The following is a 15,819-nucleotide window of genomic DNA, read 5'->3' on the forward strand; positions in this document are numbered from 1 at the left end:
TTTGCCAGCGTTTCGGGGTGACGCAACCCCAGCAGGCAGGCCCCCGGGCCTGGTGGAGGAGGGAGGGAGGCTGCTGGTTTGTGGAGCTGGGACCTGTGGGTCCCCCCAGTGTGGACTGAGTCCAGAAGAGGAGGGCGGCGGGAGCTCGTTTGATGAGCCACGAATTACCTGGTTATTCCAGTGAAGGGAGATGGGCTCCCGGTGTCCTTGAGATGAGGCCTGGAAGCAGTTTGTGTGCGAAAACTAGGGTTCTTTTCCTTTTTTGGGGCATTTTGTGCAAACGTTGGCACTCTTTTTAACATTCTCTCACGTGGCTTACGTTGATTTATAATCTGCATAATTTGAAACAACACAGACCAAAAAATACATTCTTTCTAACTTAACCAAAGTCAGACGTTAATGGAGGCTCCCACCTTCCCGTATCGGCAAGCCCGGCAGCCCTCGGCCACCGCCCAGCAGGGACGGGCACACGTGGTGAGATGCCAGCACCCCAGGGGGACAGGCGACGAGTGTGCTGAGGCCACAGAGGCCCGTTCCGCAGGGAGGTCACCTGCAGTTGAGAATGCGTTATTAACCGTCGTTAGTTGTCTGGAGGGGGCCGAGAAGAGACAGGTGCCCCGAGACAGTGTCTTGTGTGGAAGAGGTGAACGGCCTAGGGGCGCTGGGGGCTTCGGTGTGGATGGGGACCCCCTGCCCTGTGTGGCGGTGGGGCTGCCGGGTGGACCGTGCAGGCGGGATGGTTCTTGGCTCGCGGAGGGACTGGAATCAGTGGCCCCGGGGGCCGGGGACTTTCCTGCCACCGAATGCAGGCAGGCTGAGCAGCTGTGGCTCGACTGCCCCAGCTCTCCCCCGTCCCCACCTCTTTGCCTTTGCCGATGGGACTGACATAGCCCCTGACTTCGGTGGGGGGAGGAGGGGCTTGCACCCGCCCCCTGTGGGATGGGGCCCAGGGAGGAGCTATTTCACCGGAAGGGGAAGAGGGGACCGGTACCGCCTGGCTCGTCCTCGGGACCTGTCCTGTCTTCAGGTTATGGGTGTGTAACTGCGCGTGCTTTTGGCAGTTGGAGCAGCTCACGTCAGCCATGAATGGTGCCGCAGAAAGGAGCTAAAACACGTCTCTCACATCGCGTTGAGTAATCGTGCGTGTGTGCGCACGCGCCTGCACGTGTGCGTGTGTAGGAACGCCGGCTCCCCTCTGTGGGCAGGGGAGTTGCTGGAGGGGGCGGTTCTGAAGTATAGATAGATTTTTTGGGGCCGTGCCCCGCTGCTCGCGGGATCTTAGTTCCCCGACTGGGGATTGAACCCAGGCCCTCGGCGGTGGAGGCGTGGAGTCCTAACCACTGGACCGCCAGGGAAGTCCCAGGACCTTAGTGTTTTAAATACTTGCACGTGATCTGTGCTTTCTAAAAAGCGGCACAACCAGCCAGCCCTGTGTGCAGAGCGGTGGGACTCAGACGGTAGAGTCTGAGAGCAGACTCGGTGGGTCTGGGCGGGCCGAGGGTCTGCATCTCCCACGAGGTCCCGGCACTGTGGCCACGGGGACGGGGCTTTCAGAACTGCTGTTCGGTGCCTGTAGTCTGGTCTGCAGCAATTGCCCGTTGACACCACAGGTGTCAGCTCGTTTCTCTCCCTGGAGGCCCGCCTTCCCCTTCCAGGCCTTTCCCCGCTTCTCTCCCTGGAGGCCCGCCTTCCCCTTCCAGGCCTTTCCCCGCTTCTCTCCCTGGAGGCCCGCCTTCCCCTTCCAGGCCTTTCCCCGCTTGTCTCCCTGGAGGCCCGCCTTCCCCTTCCAGGCCTTTCCCCGCTTCTCTCCCTGGAGGCCCGCCTTCCCCTTCCAGGCCTTTCCCCGCTTCTCTCCCTGGAGGCCCGCCTTCCCCTTCCAGGCCTTTCCCTGCTTCTCTCCCTGGAAGCCCGCCTTCCCCTTCCAGGCCTTTCCCCACTTCGTTTCTCTCCCTGGAGGCCCGCCTTCCCCTTCCAGGCCTTTCCCTGCTTCGTTTCTCTCCATGGAGGCCCGCCTTCCCCTTCCAGGCCTTTCCCCGCAGTGGGTTGCACGTGTCCGTGTGCTTTCTCTCGTTTCAGCCAGGAAGACCAGCAAACAGGTGTTTGTCAGCTATAACCTTCCAAACACCGACAGCAGCTTCACGTTGCTGGTAGAAAACAGAATCAAGGAGGAAATGGAGGCCTTTCCCGAGAAGTTCTAGCCGAGGCGGCAGCAAGGACGCAGATGCGTGCGCCCGGACGGACGTCTGAATAAACGCGTGGGGTCTCACCAGCCGTCAGCAGGGTCATGCGTGACATTTGTTTTTAAAGGGTTGGTCTTCCCGCCGTCACTGGAGTTGGGCCCCAGGGCTGCACCTGCAGGAGGAGGCAGGAGAAGGGCAGGGAAGGTTCCTTGCGGTCCTGGGGGGAGGGGTTCGGGGCCGTTGTGGGATGGAGGGGAAATCAGTCACGACCCCATCAGGCCCATCTTGTCACGACCGGGGCCTGAGGCCCGAGGCCTGTGAGGTCCTTCTGTCGTGTGTCCCCACGTCCTGCCACTCCCCGAGTCTCACTTCTCTGGGTGCTGTTTCCTCACCTGTGAAGTGGGATGGTCTCACCTGGCTGGGTTATTGCTGGAAATGCTTTGCAAACCCCGGTGCCGTGGCCCCTAGGACCTGGGTCATGGTTTTACCCTTTTTGTTGAATGGATCCGAGTGTGTCAGCCCCTCCCTGGGCTTCCTGCTGCCCTGTCTGTCCTTCCGTCCCCTCTTTCCTCCAAGTCGCAGGCCCCTGCTACGTCGTCTTAATCCTTGGCCTTTTCCTGCCGCTTCAGGTGGAGTCCAGCCTTTCTGGTACGTGCACTCCTTTCCAGAAGCCAGTGTTGCTCAGGTCAGTGGCTCTTAACTGGTCGAATTGCTGGCAGAGCTTTTACAGGTTCCCTTCCCCAGACTCAGGAGGCCGGAGGCCCAGGTTTTGTGGGGTTGGAAAGCCCCCCACGTGCTTCTCAGCACAGCCAAGGCCGAGAACTACAGGCGAAGGACTCTCTGATCTTTGGGGTCCACGTGGACCCCTTTTGTCAGGAGAGGCGGGTGGTTTCGGGCCCTGTGACACGGTTCACGCGATGGGTGGCAAGCCCTGTGTCGAGCCAGTGCGGGCAGCCAGAGCGGTGACACTTTGGCCGGGATGGAAAGGCCCTTCCGGGGACCAGGTCTGGGGCTCAGGACGCTAACCTGCAAGGCCCCGGCCGGTTGTGGTTTGGAAGCGCAGCGGGCACCTTTCTAGGAAGAGCAGGTAACGCAAATCAGGGCTATGGAGAGGAGAGTTTGGTATAAATACTTTATTAAAGAAATATTGCTTTCTTGTTAAAAAATACTACATTAAAGAGAGCTCTGGGTTCTCAGTCTCTCCTGACCGAATCACAGTGTGAGAATCGTTTCTTCTCTAGGAACCTTCAGGCCACGGATTAGATTAGCAGGACATCCACACACAAGAGAAAATAACTCTGAAATCTGCTGTTGCCCCCCATTTCTCGGGGTCTACGAACGGCAGTTTGATGTTTCCTCTGCCTCTGCCCGCCTTTACGATGGGGAATCTGCAGGCAGAGAAGCCCCCCGCGGTCCCCCGGGGGCAGAGCCGAGGCTGGGCTTACACAGGCGCTAAAGTAGGGACACAGCGAGACCTGAATCAACAGAGTTTATTACTCGTAGCTAGTGGTCATGAAATGCCCTTCACTGGATACCATCAGATGAGGTAGGGAAGACATTGCAGAGGAAGTTTGTTAATGGGGCAACATTTTTATTTCTGTACATTTACATACAAATCTCCCCCCAGGGTACAACAGCTGTGATGTCATGCAGACAGGAACGTGGAAGGACAGGCCAGGACTGGGTGCAGGTTTGTGCTGGGAGCAGGCACCTCCAGGCGTCCCATCCGTACGCAGGCCACATGGTTCTCACACAGAAACCTCCAGCCCGGGGCTGCTGGGCCACCAGGGCACCCCCAGCGGCACGGAGGCTGCACCGCGTCGCCACCACCCTGTGGCCCAGGGGCTTGTCCTTTCGCGGCGCCTCAGCCGCCCTCGTGTGGCGCCAGGAAGTGGTATTTGCGGGCAGTACTTCCTCTGGGCGGTTTCTTTCTCTTGCTGTTCTGTGGCCGGACCAGCTTGCCAGCCCCCATGCCCCTAGTTGCAAGTGGTCATATAGTCTTTCAGAAAACTTTTACTGTGTGTTTTGGGTGCTAACAGGCAGGGTATCGGGTGAGTTGTTACTGGTTTCCAGACAGGAACAGAAGGCAGGAGGATCACGTTTGTGCCTGACTCGTTGGAAGGGGGTCCCGGCTCCCGGGGGGCTGGGACTGAGGGTGTGGCGTGATGCCAGAGGAGGAGCTGGACCTTCCCGGGCAGCGGGCTGGGTGAGCCGGGCGGCGAACGTGCAGCGGCAGGCGCCTGAGAAGTGTCTCTCCACTAAGCACGGAGGGACCTGGGCTGTGGGGTCCACGCGTGAGCATGGGGGTCTCACGGAGCAAGGCAGGACCAGCCCCGGCTGGGCTTGGGGCTGCCTCGCCCGCGTGGTGTGGGGGTCTCACGGGGCTCGGCCCACAGGAAGCTTTTCTGCTTTGGCCACACTCACAGCTGTCCCTCAGGGGACCAGCCTGACCCAGGGCCGCAGGAGGGGGCACGGAGGAGCCAGGAACCTCCCCCTCCCTCACACCTGCTGGGCTTTGGTCCCGGGAGCCCCGCCCTCGCAGCCAGCTTCTCTTCTAGTCTACGAGCTAATCCTGACCACTGCGGTCACAGTGCTGGGCTCCGTGGGACCAGGGTCTACTGTTGTCACTTAAGATGGACCTCGGACTTTGGAACAGGGGTCTGGGAGTGCTGTGCCCGCCTTCCTGGAGGTGCCGGCTGCCCCCTGCGGCTTGAGCATGATCCCTAAAGGTCTACACGGCCAGCAGGAGGGCACACACAGCCTGGGGTCCAGGGAGCGGCCTGGCTGCAAGGTGTCCTGGAGCTGGGGTAATGGGTGCAGACACACCTGGCAGGTGTGGCCCAGGGACCCTGCCAGCCCTGCGCTGCACATCCCGCCCTGGACTGGGGACCCTGCGGCCGGCATGCTGAGAGAGACTAAGGTGCTTCCCAGGTTTGGCACTCAAGCTGCACAGGTGTGAAGAAAGGCCTTGTAGATTAAGGTGAATGCGGACGGACGCTGAAACACAGAACAGACGTGACTCAAGACACAAGGCAGGGCCATGAGGGGCTGGGCTGGTGGCCCTGGGACCAGGCGGTGTAGCTGCTGGCACCACACAGGCCTGCGAGTCTGCTCACCTCTTCACGGCGTTCTCACCGAGCCAGCGGCTCCTCCCCATGGCCGCCAGCTTGTAGGGGCACCGTGGGGGGATGGCAAGACAGACTGGAGGGGACAGGAGGCGGGTGGGGACGCACTCCACCTCTCTCCTGGGCCTCGGAGTCTGGGCAGCCGTGGGCTGGGAGTCCCCTCGCTGCTTCCTACAGACCCAGGGCCACGCCTTCCCTGGAAGAAGAGCCCACGGCAGAGGCACCGTGGGGAGGTGGACCCTTCCAGGAAGAGCCCAGGCTGTCCCGGGACTGCCCCAAGGCAGTGCCTGCCTGGCCAGCAAGGGCTGTTTCTCAGCATTCTCCTGCGTTTCCTCTGAAACGGCTCCAGACAGGTGCAGAGCCTGACCTGGAAAGGCAGGGGGACGAAGTGAGGAACACAGCGAAAACCCTTGGAGTCGGGTGGGGCTCGAGCTTTGGTGAGTTATTGCTTCTCTCAGTTGGTCTTGATGTTCTCGGAGGCTGCCGTCAGTGGAGCTCCCCAGTGAGGGGCCTGCTCCAGGCCCAGCTCCGTGCCGACGGAAGCAGAGGGCTCTGGGGTCTCCGCCGGCGGCCAGCGGAGCCAAGGCCTCCAAGCTGGTGATTTCTGTGCCCGGGATGTGGCTGACGGGCCGTGTTTGCAAGAGCACCGCTCCCTCCTGGGGGCTGTCTTAGTTGCCTATTTAGTTATTTTCCTGTTGGTTTTAGTTCAGGAAGTAGCCGTGTGTTCATGTCGTGCTGGCAGAAAAGCTGACTGCAAGAGGGGACTTTCCTGCTGGAGCTGAACTGGGAGGAGGGGTGATAACAGTAACTTGTCTCTGACTCGATGCGTCTGCTGCTCGGGAGCTGAGCTGAGCAGACCTGCCTTGGAAGACCGTGGCGATACCGCCACTAATCAGGATCTGGTGAATGGTTAAGCTTTTCCCCCAAAGAGCTTCCAGCATCAAGTATAAAAGGATGATCTCGCGGGAAAGACTAAGCTGGTTTTAATGATACTGTGAGCTGCTTTCCCCCAGCACGTGGAGCAGAAGCTCTTACCTTACAGAGAAAACCTTACACAGACTCTAGCAAAACCCTAACCATTTACATTTCAGTCTGAATAAAGCACAGCTGTGGGAGTGCTCCAGACAGTGGCTGGTTGGTCTCTGCGCACGGCCTCGGGGACAGCTGGCTCGGAGGGCGCAGCCGACCTCCCGGGGAGCCCGGGCTGCGGTCCTTACAGTGTGTCCTTGGCCACCGCGTCCCTCTTCCTGAGGAGGTGGCTCCATTTCGAGATCCGTGAAGGGAAGGGAATAAAGTGCTCCTTTTAAAAATGACCAAAATAAATACAAACGTTTCATGGCAGAAAGGAAAGTCTTTGAAGGGTCGTTTGCAAAGTCCTCTTCCTCACATGGGCTCCTCGGGGGTCCCCACGCGGCTTCAGCAGAGTGGGCCCGCCCGTGGCCACGGTCAGCCCGGTCCGCCCCCAGGGCCCTGCTACATGGGCCGCCCGCCGTTGGCCGTGGCACGGTCCGGCAGCCCGTCGCCCGCGGCGGCCACGTCGTGCAGCCCCGAGTAGTCCTTGAGCTCGGCGTTGGTCAGCAGCAGGGGCTGCTCCCCGCGCCTGGGCGGCAGCAGGGGCTGGCGCGTGTAGTGCTCGCCGTCGGGGATGCTCTCGGGCAGGCTCTGGTCCCGGCTCTCAGGCAGCAGCAGCAGGCAGATGATACAGAGGAGCGTGCAGCAGGCGAAGATGACGTGGTGCAGGAAGTAGCCCTTCTGGTTGTGCAGCTCGATGATGGGCGCCGTCAGCATGCCGAAGCCCGCGCTGGCCAGCACCAGCCCCAGGCCGCCGCACCTGCAGGGAACGCACAGGTAGGCAGCGGGTCGGGCCCACAGGCACGGGGCCCCGGCACCAGCGCACGGCCAGCTCCCCCCAACCCCCTTCACCTCCTGCATCTGCTGCCCCTGCTATTCAGTGAACATTTTCCTCACCAGCCCAAAACTTCTTACTTCGTTCACTGTGAAAGGTGACTGTAATAAAATACCACTGTAAGGGGACAACCGGCCTCACTTGCCGTGAATAACGTAACATTTTGTTTCTCAATTTACGCTGTTTTTCCGAGGCTCGCTCTTCATTTAGAAGCGGGGAGGGTGGCTGGGGGTTAAAGAAGGCATTAAGGACACGTTGAGGTGGAGCGGAAAGACCCCCCCCCCCAGGTCGCCTCTTCCCGTGGGCACGCTGGACTCACAGTTGCACGTGGAGCAGCCATCGACAAAAAGGAGCAGAGCCTGCCAGAAAAGATCTACAGCTAAAGACACGGGAGGAGCCACAATGAGACAGGTGGGAGGAGCAGACGTGTGAGATGATCTAGGCTCGTGACCCCCACCGGGTGGGCGACCCACACACTGGAGAGCAGGCACGTCGCGGAGGTTCTCCCACAGGAGACAGTTCTGAGCCGCACGTTGGGCTCCGTAGCCCGTGGGTCCTATACCAGGAAAACGGCCCCCCAGGATGTGTGGCTTTGAAGGCCGAGGATGGGGGGTTTTCAGGGGTCCCAGAGGACTGGGGGAAACAAAGACTCCAGTGTTACAGGGAGTACACAAAATCCCACGTGCACTGGGACCAAGGGCTGGACTTGGGAGAGTCTATCGGATGGGCAAGGGGGCAACTGCAGCTCACCCTGGGGACATAGATGCTGGTGGCAGACATATTTGGGAGCTTTCTACCATGGGGACGCTGGTGCCGGCGACCACCGTCTTGGCTCATGAGCTCCGAGACCCAGTCCCACCCAACCGCTTGTAGGTGCCAGTGCTGGGACAACCAGCAGGGTGGGAACACAGCCCCACCCCTCGGCGGACAGGCTGCTTAGAGACTTCCTGAGTGCACAGCCGGCCACCTCTGGACGTGGCCCTGCCCACCAGAGGGCCAAGATTCCACTCCACCCACCAGCTGACAGGTGCCGGCCTCTGCTGCTAGGAAGCCTGCACGAGCCTCTAGACCAGTCTCGCCCACCACGGGGCAGAAACCAGAAGCAAGAAAACCACGATCCTGCAGCCTGCAGACCTCGGCTGCTCCCAGCTGGCCAGTGCAAGCTTCTGGACACCTCGGACCCCATACCCAACTGTGCTAGGAACTGGCCCCAGCCACCAGCGATCTTACGCCAGCTCTCTGGCACTCACCCCAGGACCTGGCTTCACCCACCAGTAGGGGGTCAACAGCTCCAGAGTCGCCTGGACCCTGATGTCACCCATCAGTGACCTGGCACTAGCCCCAGGGTCCCTGGGGATTCTGCAGTCAGCCGCCTCCTGACCAGGCCCCACCAACCAGTGGCCTCCACACAAGGCAGAGCTTGGCAGTCAACCAGACCGGGTGCCAACTAAGCCCACCAGACCACCCACATAGCCAGCCCTCCAAAACAGAAGGAACCACGCAGCCCTCACAGGGGGCACCCCTAGAGCATACAGCTCCGGTGATGAGGGGGGTGTGCTGCTGGGATGTATAATGTCTCGTATAATGTCTCCTACAGAGGGAGCCACTTCTGAGGTCGAGAAACATAACCTACCACATACATAATATACAAACAGCAACTCAGACAAGACGAGGTGGCTCAGGAACATGCTGCAGACGAAGGAACAAAATAAACCCCCGGGAGAACAACTAAGTGAAGTGGAGATAGGCTCCAGTCTACCCAAGAAAGAGTCCAGAATAATGAAAGAACGCGGGAGAAGAACGGATGCACAGAGCAAGGAGTTAAAAGCTTTTAACAAAGAGTCAGAAAATATAAAGAACAACCATACAGAGATGAAGACTACAGTAACTGAAATGAAGGAGTCAGCAGCAGGTAAGTGATACAGAGGAATGGATCAGTGAGCTGAAGACAGAGCAGTGGGAGTCACTGCTACTGCTGAACAGAAGAAAGAATGAAAAGAAGTGAGGCCAGAGTAAGAGACTCTGGGACAACACCAAGCACACTTAATGCTTGCATTATAGAGGTCCCAGAAGGAGGAGAGAGAGCAAGGGGCACAGAACATATTTGAAGACATAACCACTGAGGACTTATTTAACCTGGGAATGGAAACAGACATCAAGGTCCAGGAAGCACAGAGGTCCCAAACAGGATCAACCCAAAGAGGACCACTCCAAGACTCACTGCAATTGAAATACCAAAAAATAAAAATAGAATATTAAAAGCAGCAAGAGAAAAGCAACAAATAACATACAAGGGAACTCCCGTAAGGCTATCAGCTGTTTTTTAGTGGAAACTGCAGGCCAGGAGGGAATGGCACGATCTACTTTAAATGATCAAGGGACAAAACCTACAACCAAGAATACTCTACTCAGCAAGGCTCTCGTTCCGATTTGATAGAGATCAAAGCTTTACAGACAAGCAAAACCTAAGAGTTCAGCACCACCAAACCAGCTCTACAGCAAACGTTAAAGGGACTTCTCTAAAAGAAAAATAAATAGCTATGACTAGAAACAAGAAAACTATGAAATGAAAAAACTAAGTGGTAAGGGCAAACATATAGTAAAGGTAGGAAGTCATCCACAAACAAAGCTAGTGGGGGGGTTAAAAGACAGAAATGGTAAAATCATCTATATCCACAATAAGCAGTTAAGGGACGGACAGAACAGTTAGATGGAAAATACGATGTCAAAACAGTCATCGTGAAGGGAGAGAGGACAAGGCAGGCTTTCTTTGTTTTTGTTTCTTAAAATTTACTTTTGGCCGCATTGGGTCTTCGTTGCTGCACAGGCTTTCTCTAGTTGCAGTGAGCGGGGGCTATTCTTCGTTGCAGTGCACAGGCTCATTGTGGTGCGGAGCACGGGCTCTAGGCTTGTGGGCTCAGTAGTTGTGGTGCGAGGGCTTAGTTGCTCCGCGGCATGTGGGATCTTCCTGGACCAGGGCTCAAACCCGTGTCCCCTGCATTGGCAGACGGATTCCCAACCACTGCGCCACCAGGGAAGTCCCAAATGCAGAGTTTTAAAATTAAGAGATCAGCACCTTGAAACAGTCACATGTATACATAGACTGCTATATAAAAACCTCATGGCAACCACAAGTCAAAAATCTGTAATAGATACACCCATGAAAAAGGAATCCAAACGTAAAACTAAAGATAGTCATCAAATCACAAGAGAAGAAAACAAAAGAAGGGGGATAAAGACCTCCAAAATCAAATTCAAAACAATGAACAGAATGGCAGTCGGAACATACATATCGATCATTACCTTGAGTGTAAATGGACTTAGTGCTCCAACCAAGAGACACAGGCTCGCTGAATGAATACAAAAACAAGACCCATATATATACTGTCTACAAGAGACCCACTTCAGACCTAGGGACAGACACAGACTGAAAGTGAGCGAATGGAAAAAGATATTCCATGCAAATGGAAATCAAAAGAAAGCTGGAGTAGCAATACTCATATCAGACAAAATAGACTTTAAAATAAAGATGGTTACAAGAAACAAAGAAGAACACCACATTATGGATAAAATGATCAATGCAAAAAGAAGATATAACCATTGTAAATATGTATGCACCCTAACACAGGAGCACCTCAAATATATAAGGCAAATGTTAACAGACACAGAGGGAGAAACTGACAGTAACACAATAATAGGGGACTTTAACAGCCCACTCACATCAACGGACAGATCATCCAGTAAGAAAACACCGAGACCAGATGCACTTAATTGATATATATAGAGAGAGAGCATTCCATTTGGAAGCAGCAAAGTGCACATTCCTTCCAGGTGCATATGGAACATTGTCCAGGACAGATCACATGCTAGGCCATAAAACAAGCCTCAGGAAATTTAATAAAACTGAGCTCATATCCGGCAGCTTTTCTGACCACAAAACTATGATACTAGAAGTCAACTACAAGAAAAGAACTGCAGGAAACACAAGCACATGGAGGCTAAACAATATGCAACTAAACAACCAGTGGATCACTGAAGAAATTAAAGAGGAAACAAAAAAATACCTAGACACAAATGAAAAAGAAAACAGAACAATTCAAAACCTATGGGACACAGCAAAAGCAGTTCTAAGAGGGAAGTTCACAGGGATACAAGCTTACCTCGGGAAATAAGAAAAATTTCAAATGAACAACCTAACCGTACTCCTAAAGGAACTAGAGAAAGAACAAACAAAACCCAGAGTTAGTAGAAGGTATGAAATCATAAAAGTCAGAGCAAAAATAAATGAAATAGAGACTAAAAAAACAATAGGAAAGATCAACGAAACTAAAAGCCGGTTCTTTGAAAGGCTAAACAAAATTGATAAACCTTTAGCCAGACTCATCAAGAAAAAAGGGGAGAGGGCCCAAATCAATGAAATCATAAATGATAAAAGAAGTTTCAACGGGCATACAAAGGACCGTAAGAGACTGCTGTGAACAAATAATAATAGTCGACCCAGAAGAAATGGGCAAAGCCTTAGGTACAACCTCCCAAGACTGAACCAGGAAGAAATAGAAAATATGAACAGATCAGTTACCAGTGATGAAACTGAATCAGTAATTTAAAAACTCCCAAAACACAAAAAAGTGCAGGACTAGATGGCTTCACAGGTGAATTCTACCAAACATTTAGAGAAGAGCTAACCCCTATCCTCCTCAAACTATTCCAAAAAAACTGCAGGGGAAGGAACACTTCCGAATTCATTCTATGAGGCCACCATCACCCTGATACCAAAACCAGACAAAAATATCACAAAGTTACAGGCTGCTGATTGATAACATAGATGCAAAAATCCTCAACACAACATTAGCAAACCAAATCCGACAACACATTAAAAGGATCATACACCACAATCAAGTGCGACTTATCCCAGGGATGCAAGGATTCTTCAATATACGCAAATCAAGCAGTGTGATGCACCACATTGACAAACTGAAGAATAAAACCATATGATCATCTCCACAGATGCAGAAAAAGCTTTCGACGAAACTCAACACCGATTTATGATAAGAACTCTCCAGGAAAGTGGGCATAGAGGGAACATGCCTCAACATAGTAAAGGCCATATATGACAAACCCACAGCCAGCATCATACTCAACAATGGAAAGCTGAAAGCATTTCCTGTAAGATCAGGAACGAGACAAAGATACCCAGTCTTGCAACTTTTATTCAATATAGTTTTGGAAATCCTAGCCACAGCACTCAGAGAAGAAAAAGAAATAAAAAGAATCCAAATTGGAAAGGAAGAAGTAAAACTGTCACTGTTTGTGGATGGCATGGTACTATAAATACATACAGAAAATCCTAAAGATGTCACCAGAAAACTACGGAGCTCGTCAATGAATTTGGTAAAGTTGCAAGATATAAAATTAATATACAGAAATCTGGTGCATTTCTATACACTAACAATGAACTATCAGAAAGAGAAATTAAGGAAACAATCTCATATACCATTGCAACAAAGAGAATAAAATACCTAGGAATAAACCTACTCAGAAAAGTGTAAGTCACTGATGAAAGAAATTGAAAACGACAAAAAGAGATGGAAAGATATATCGTGTTCTTGGATTGGGAGAATTAATATTGTCAAAACGACCATACTACCCAAGACAATCTATAGATTGAATGCAATGCCTACCAAAATACCCATGACATTTTTCACAGAACTAGAATAATTAAAAAATTTTAATGGAAATGCAGGAGACCCTAAATAGCCAAAACAATCTTGAGAAAGAAGAACAGAGCTGGAAGGACCGCACTCCCTGACTTCAGACTATACTACAAGGCTACAGTAATCAAAACAGTATGGTACTGGCACAAAAACACACATAGATCAGTGAAACAGAATAGAGAGCCCAGAAATAAACCCATGCTCTTATGGTCAATTAATCTATGACAAAGGAGCCAAGAATGTACAATGGAGAAAAGACAGTCAAGGATTCTTTTCTGGAACATCCATGGCACACACTGTGTTTCATAAATGTTGGGATGCTGCAGATCAGATCACCCTGGTTCCTCGGCAAGAGGGCCACTGTCCCAGTGAATGGGGCAGAGTGAATATGAAGACCCTTACAAAGAGCGGTGCGACTGACTCCACCTGGAAGGTGAATAAACGAGCACCTGAAATAGCTCTTCAGTCCTTGTGAGTCTGGCCACTCCAGGAAGCCACAGGCCACTCCAGGAAGCCACAGGAGGCTGCAAGGGATTATATGGGGCACCGGAAATAAAGGACGTGTTTCACGGGCCTTTGATACCAGTGAGATGTCATTTTCTCTAAAACTGCCCATGTGGGACTTCCCTGGTAGTGCGGTGGCTAAGAATCCGCCTGCCAATGCAGGGGACACAGGTTCGAGCCCTGGTCCAGGAAGATCCCACATGCCATGGATTAAGCCCGTGCGCCACAACTACTGAGCCCTCATGCCACAGCTACTGAAGCCCACATGCCTAGAGCCCGAGCTCAGCAACAAGAGAAGCCACCGCAATGAGAAGCCCACTCACTGCAATGAAGAGCAGCCCCCGTTCGCCACAACTAGAGAAAGCCCGCTCGCAGCAACAAAGACCCAACGCAGCCAAAAATAAATAAATTTATTAAAACAAAACTGCCCACGTCTGCCTGACCTTCCCATGACTTGAGTGGGGTGGTGCTGATGTCAGTGCAGTAAAGTGCTCACGTGGTTAGTGCACAGGGACGTGAGTGCACAGCCCACGAGGAATTCCTGAGCAAGGAGCTGGCTTCCCCTCGGAGTCCAGGTGAACTATGTCATGGTGTAGCAAGTCACGTCAAATGAGATGGAACGTATTTGACTTATGGTAGGGTTCGATGACTTGTTTTTAAAAAGTACCGACATATCTACAGATGCATCACGTGCATATGAATATGCAATACAGCCTTACGTATTTTTTTCCACAAAAGCAATTTTCTGTTAGTTTTCTATCAAGGAGACCTTGAAATTAGTAAGGTTAGGAACAACTGTGGCAGAATCTGGTATTACATTTTTGGATCTGTGTTTCTTTTAGAAATCTCAGTTTAGAGAATGGGATCATTACGTGCTTGGTTCTAAGGTGCTAACTTCCATCTTTCTCCCCGCAAATGCTGACTCTGTACGTCTTCTGCTTTTCTCCAGGTTGTCACGAGAGGGCAGCACACGCTCATGTTTAAACAGGAGAGTGGCAGCCGCCTCGATTTACAGATAAAGGAGAACCTGGAGCAAGGTTGCCTTCTCGTGCTTTCCGAGCTCAAAGGCTTTTACTGGTTGTCTTTATTTTACTAGTAATAATATCTAAGTTACTTTGAGGATAGAAAGATAGGTACACAGGCAGACTTCTTAGAAGTAGCAAGCTTGACAAAACTTCTGGAATCTTCAGAAAAAAAGAAAAAGGAAAAAAAATAAACAACAAAAAACCAAAAACAACAACAAAGAATCTTCAAATCATTCTTTTAACCATGGTAATACCAGCGTCTAGAACACAGAAAACAAACCTCCTTTTTTCCACTTCCTTCTCTGTATTACTCATCTTGACCACCTTCCTGTGAAGTCAGGGATGGAGAAACATTTCCGCCGATCTTTACAGAAATGTCACTGCCAAGAACATTCAGGTAGGAATAATGAACACCACCAGTTGTCACTTACCGCGGCCAGACCCTCTGTGTACAGTCTGTCCCCCACCAGTCCCCCCACGAGAAGGCCGCCATGACTAGTCTTGTTTTGGGGCAGAGATGAGCCCAGCTGAAGGACGTGCCCAAGGCCACGGAGGAACACAGGTTCCCTGCCCGCTAAAGGCCCGAGTCGGGGGCTCGGGGTGGGGGGGGATGTGACCTGTGTGCTTTGGCTGTCCCCTGTCCTGTCTGTCCCCCTCCTGCTGTTTAACGGTGAGGATTACCCATCACCCCCTTGGCCTGCCGTCACTCATTGAGCATGTGTTATAAACATTTATATATATGATGCAAATTTTAAAACAAGCTAAACGAACCCACGTGTCACGTGACACACAAGCCATCTCTCTTCCTGGTGCCCGTTCCTGAGGCATGTCTGGAGCAGTGACATCAGGTGGGGTCCATTGGGGGTGGGCACAGGGAGGAGCCAGAAGGAAGGTCTCCGGAAGGAAGACGCTTGGAGGAAGGGGTGGGCACGTGAGGGGAGGGAAGAGCTCAGCCGGAGAAGGGGGTGGGCAGCCAGGGAGCGGGTGAGGAGGTGTCAGGCAGTGAAGTGGCTCCTCTGCTCAGGCAAAGGAAACAAAAGCAAAAAGAAACAAATGGGACCTAATTTAACTTTTTAAAGATTTTGCACAGTAAAGGAAACCATGGACAAAATGAAAAGACAACCTACTGCATGGCAGACCCTATTTGCAAATGATATGATCAATAAGGGGTTGACATCCAAAATATATAACAGCTCATACAACTCAACATCAAAAACAAACAAAACCCCGATGGAAACAATGGCACAAGAACTGAATAGGCATTTTTCCAAAGAAGAAATGCAGGTGGGCAACAGGCACATGAAAAGATGTTCAACATCGCTAGTCATCAGGAAATGCAAATCAAAACCACAATGAGGCATCACC

At 52.6% G+C, this 15,819-nt stretch overlaps 2 protein-coding genes across 17 annotated transcripts in view; one reads left to right on the plus strand and one right to left on the minus strand.

Annotated features, from left to right (window-relative positions):
* The window catches only part of PSMG4 (proteasome assembly chaperone 4), a 73,201-nt gene extending 70,930 nt beyond the window's left edge, over window positions 1-2,271 (plus strand). For all 4 annotated transcript variants that reach the window (XM_089918235.1, XM_089918234.1, XM_022586558.3 and 1 more), the window contains one exon: window positions 2,077-2,271. In XM_089918235.1, the coding sequence (XP_089774361.1) occupies window positions 2,077-2,198 (122 nt within the window). In that variant the 3' untranslated portion in view covers window positions 2,199-2,271. The remainder of the gene's footprint in view (window positions 1-2,076) is intronic.
* A 1,383-nt stretch (window positions 2,272-3,654) lies between these two features.
* Window positions 3,655-15,819, minus strand: part of SLC22A23 (solute carrier family 22 member 23) — a 143,976-nt gene continuing 131,811 nt past the window's right edge. For 7 of the 13 annotated variants that reach the window (XM_089918228.1, XM_089918233.1, XM_089918231.1 and 4 more), the window contains 3 exons: window positions 7,531-7,570; window positions 7,357-7,436; window positions 3,655-7,136 (listed from right to left, as the gene is read on the minus strand). In XM_089918228.1, coding sequence (XP_089774354.1) covers window positions 6,779-7,136; window positions 7,357-7,436; window positions 7,531-7,570 — 478 coding nt within the window. In that variant the 3' untranslated portion in view covers window positions 3,655-6,778. Of the gene's footprint in view, window positions 7,137-7,356; window positions 7,437-7,530; window positions 15,471-15,819 lie in introns of those variants that run through there. The other 6 variants (XM_022586553.3, XM_022586554.3, XR_016394502.1 and 3 more) reach the window with 5 other exon arrangements.

This window comes from Delphinapterus leucas, chromosome 10 (assembly GCF_059928025.1).
Source record: "Delphinapterus leucas isolate spDelLeu-1000000601 "Yukka" chromosome 10, BTC_Dleu_Yukka2, whole genome shotgun sequence".
NCBI classification, from domain to species: domain Eukaryota; kingdom Metazoa; phylum Chordata; class Mammalia; order Artiodactyla; family Monodontidae; genus Delphinapterus; species Delphinapterus leucas.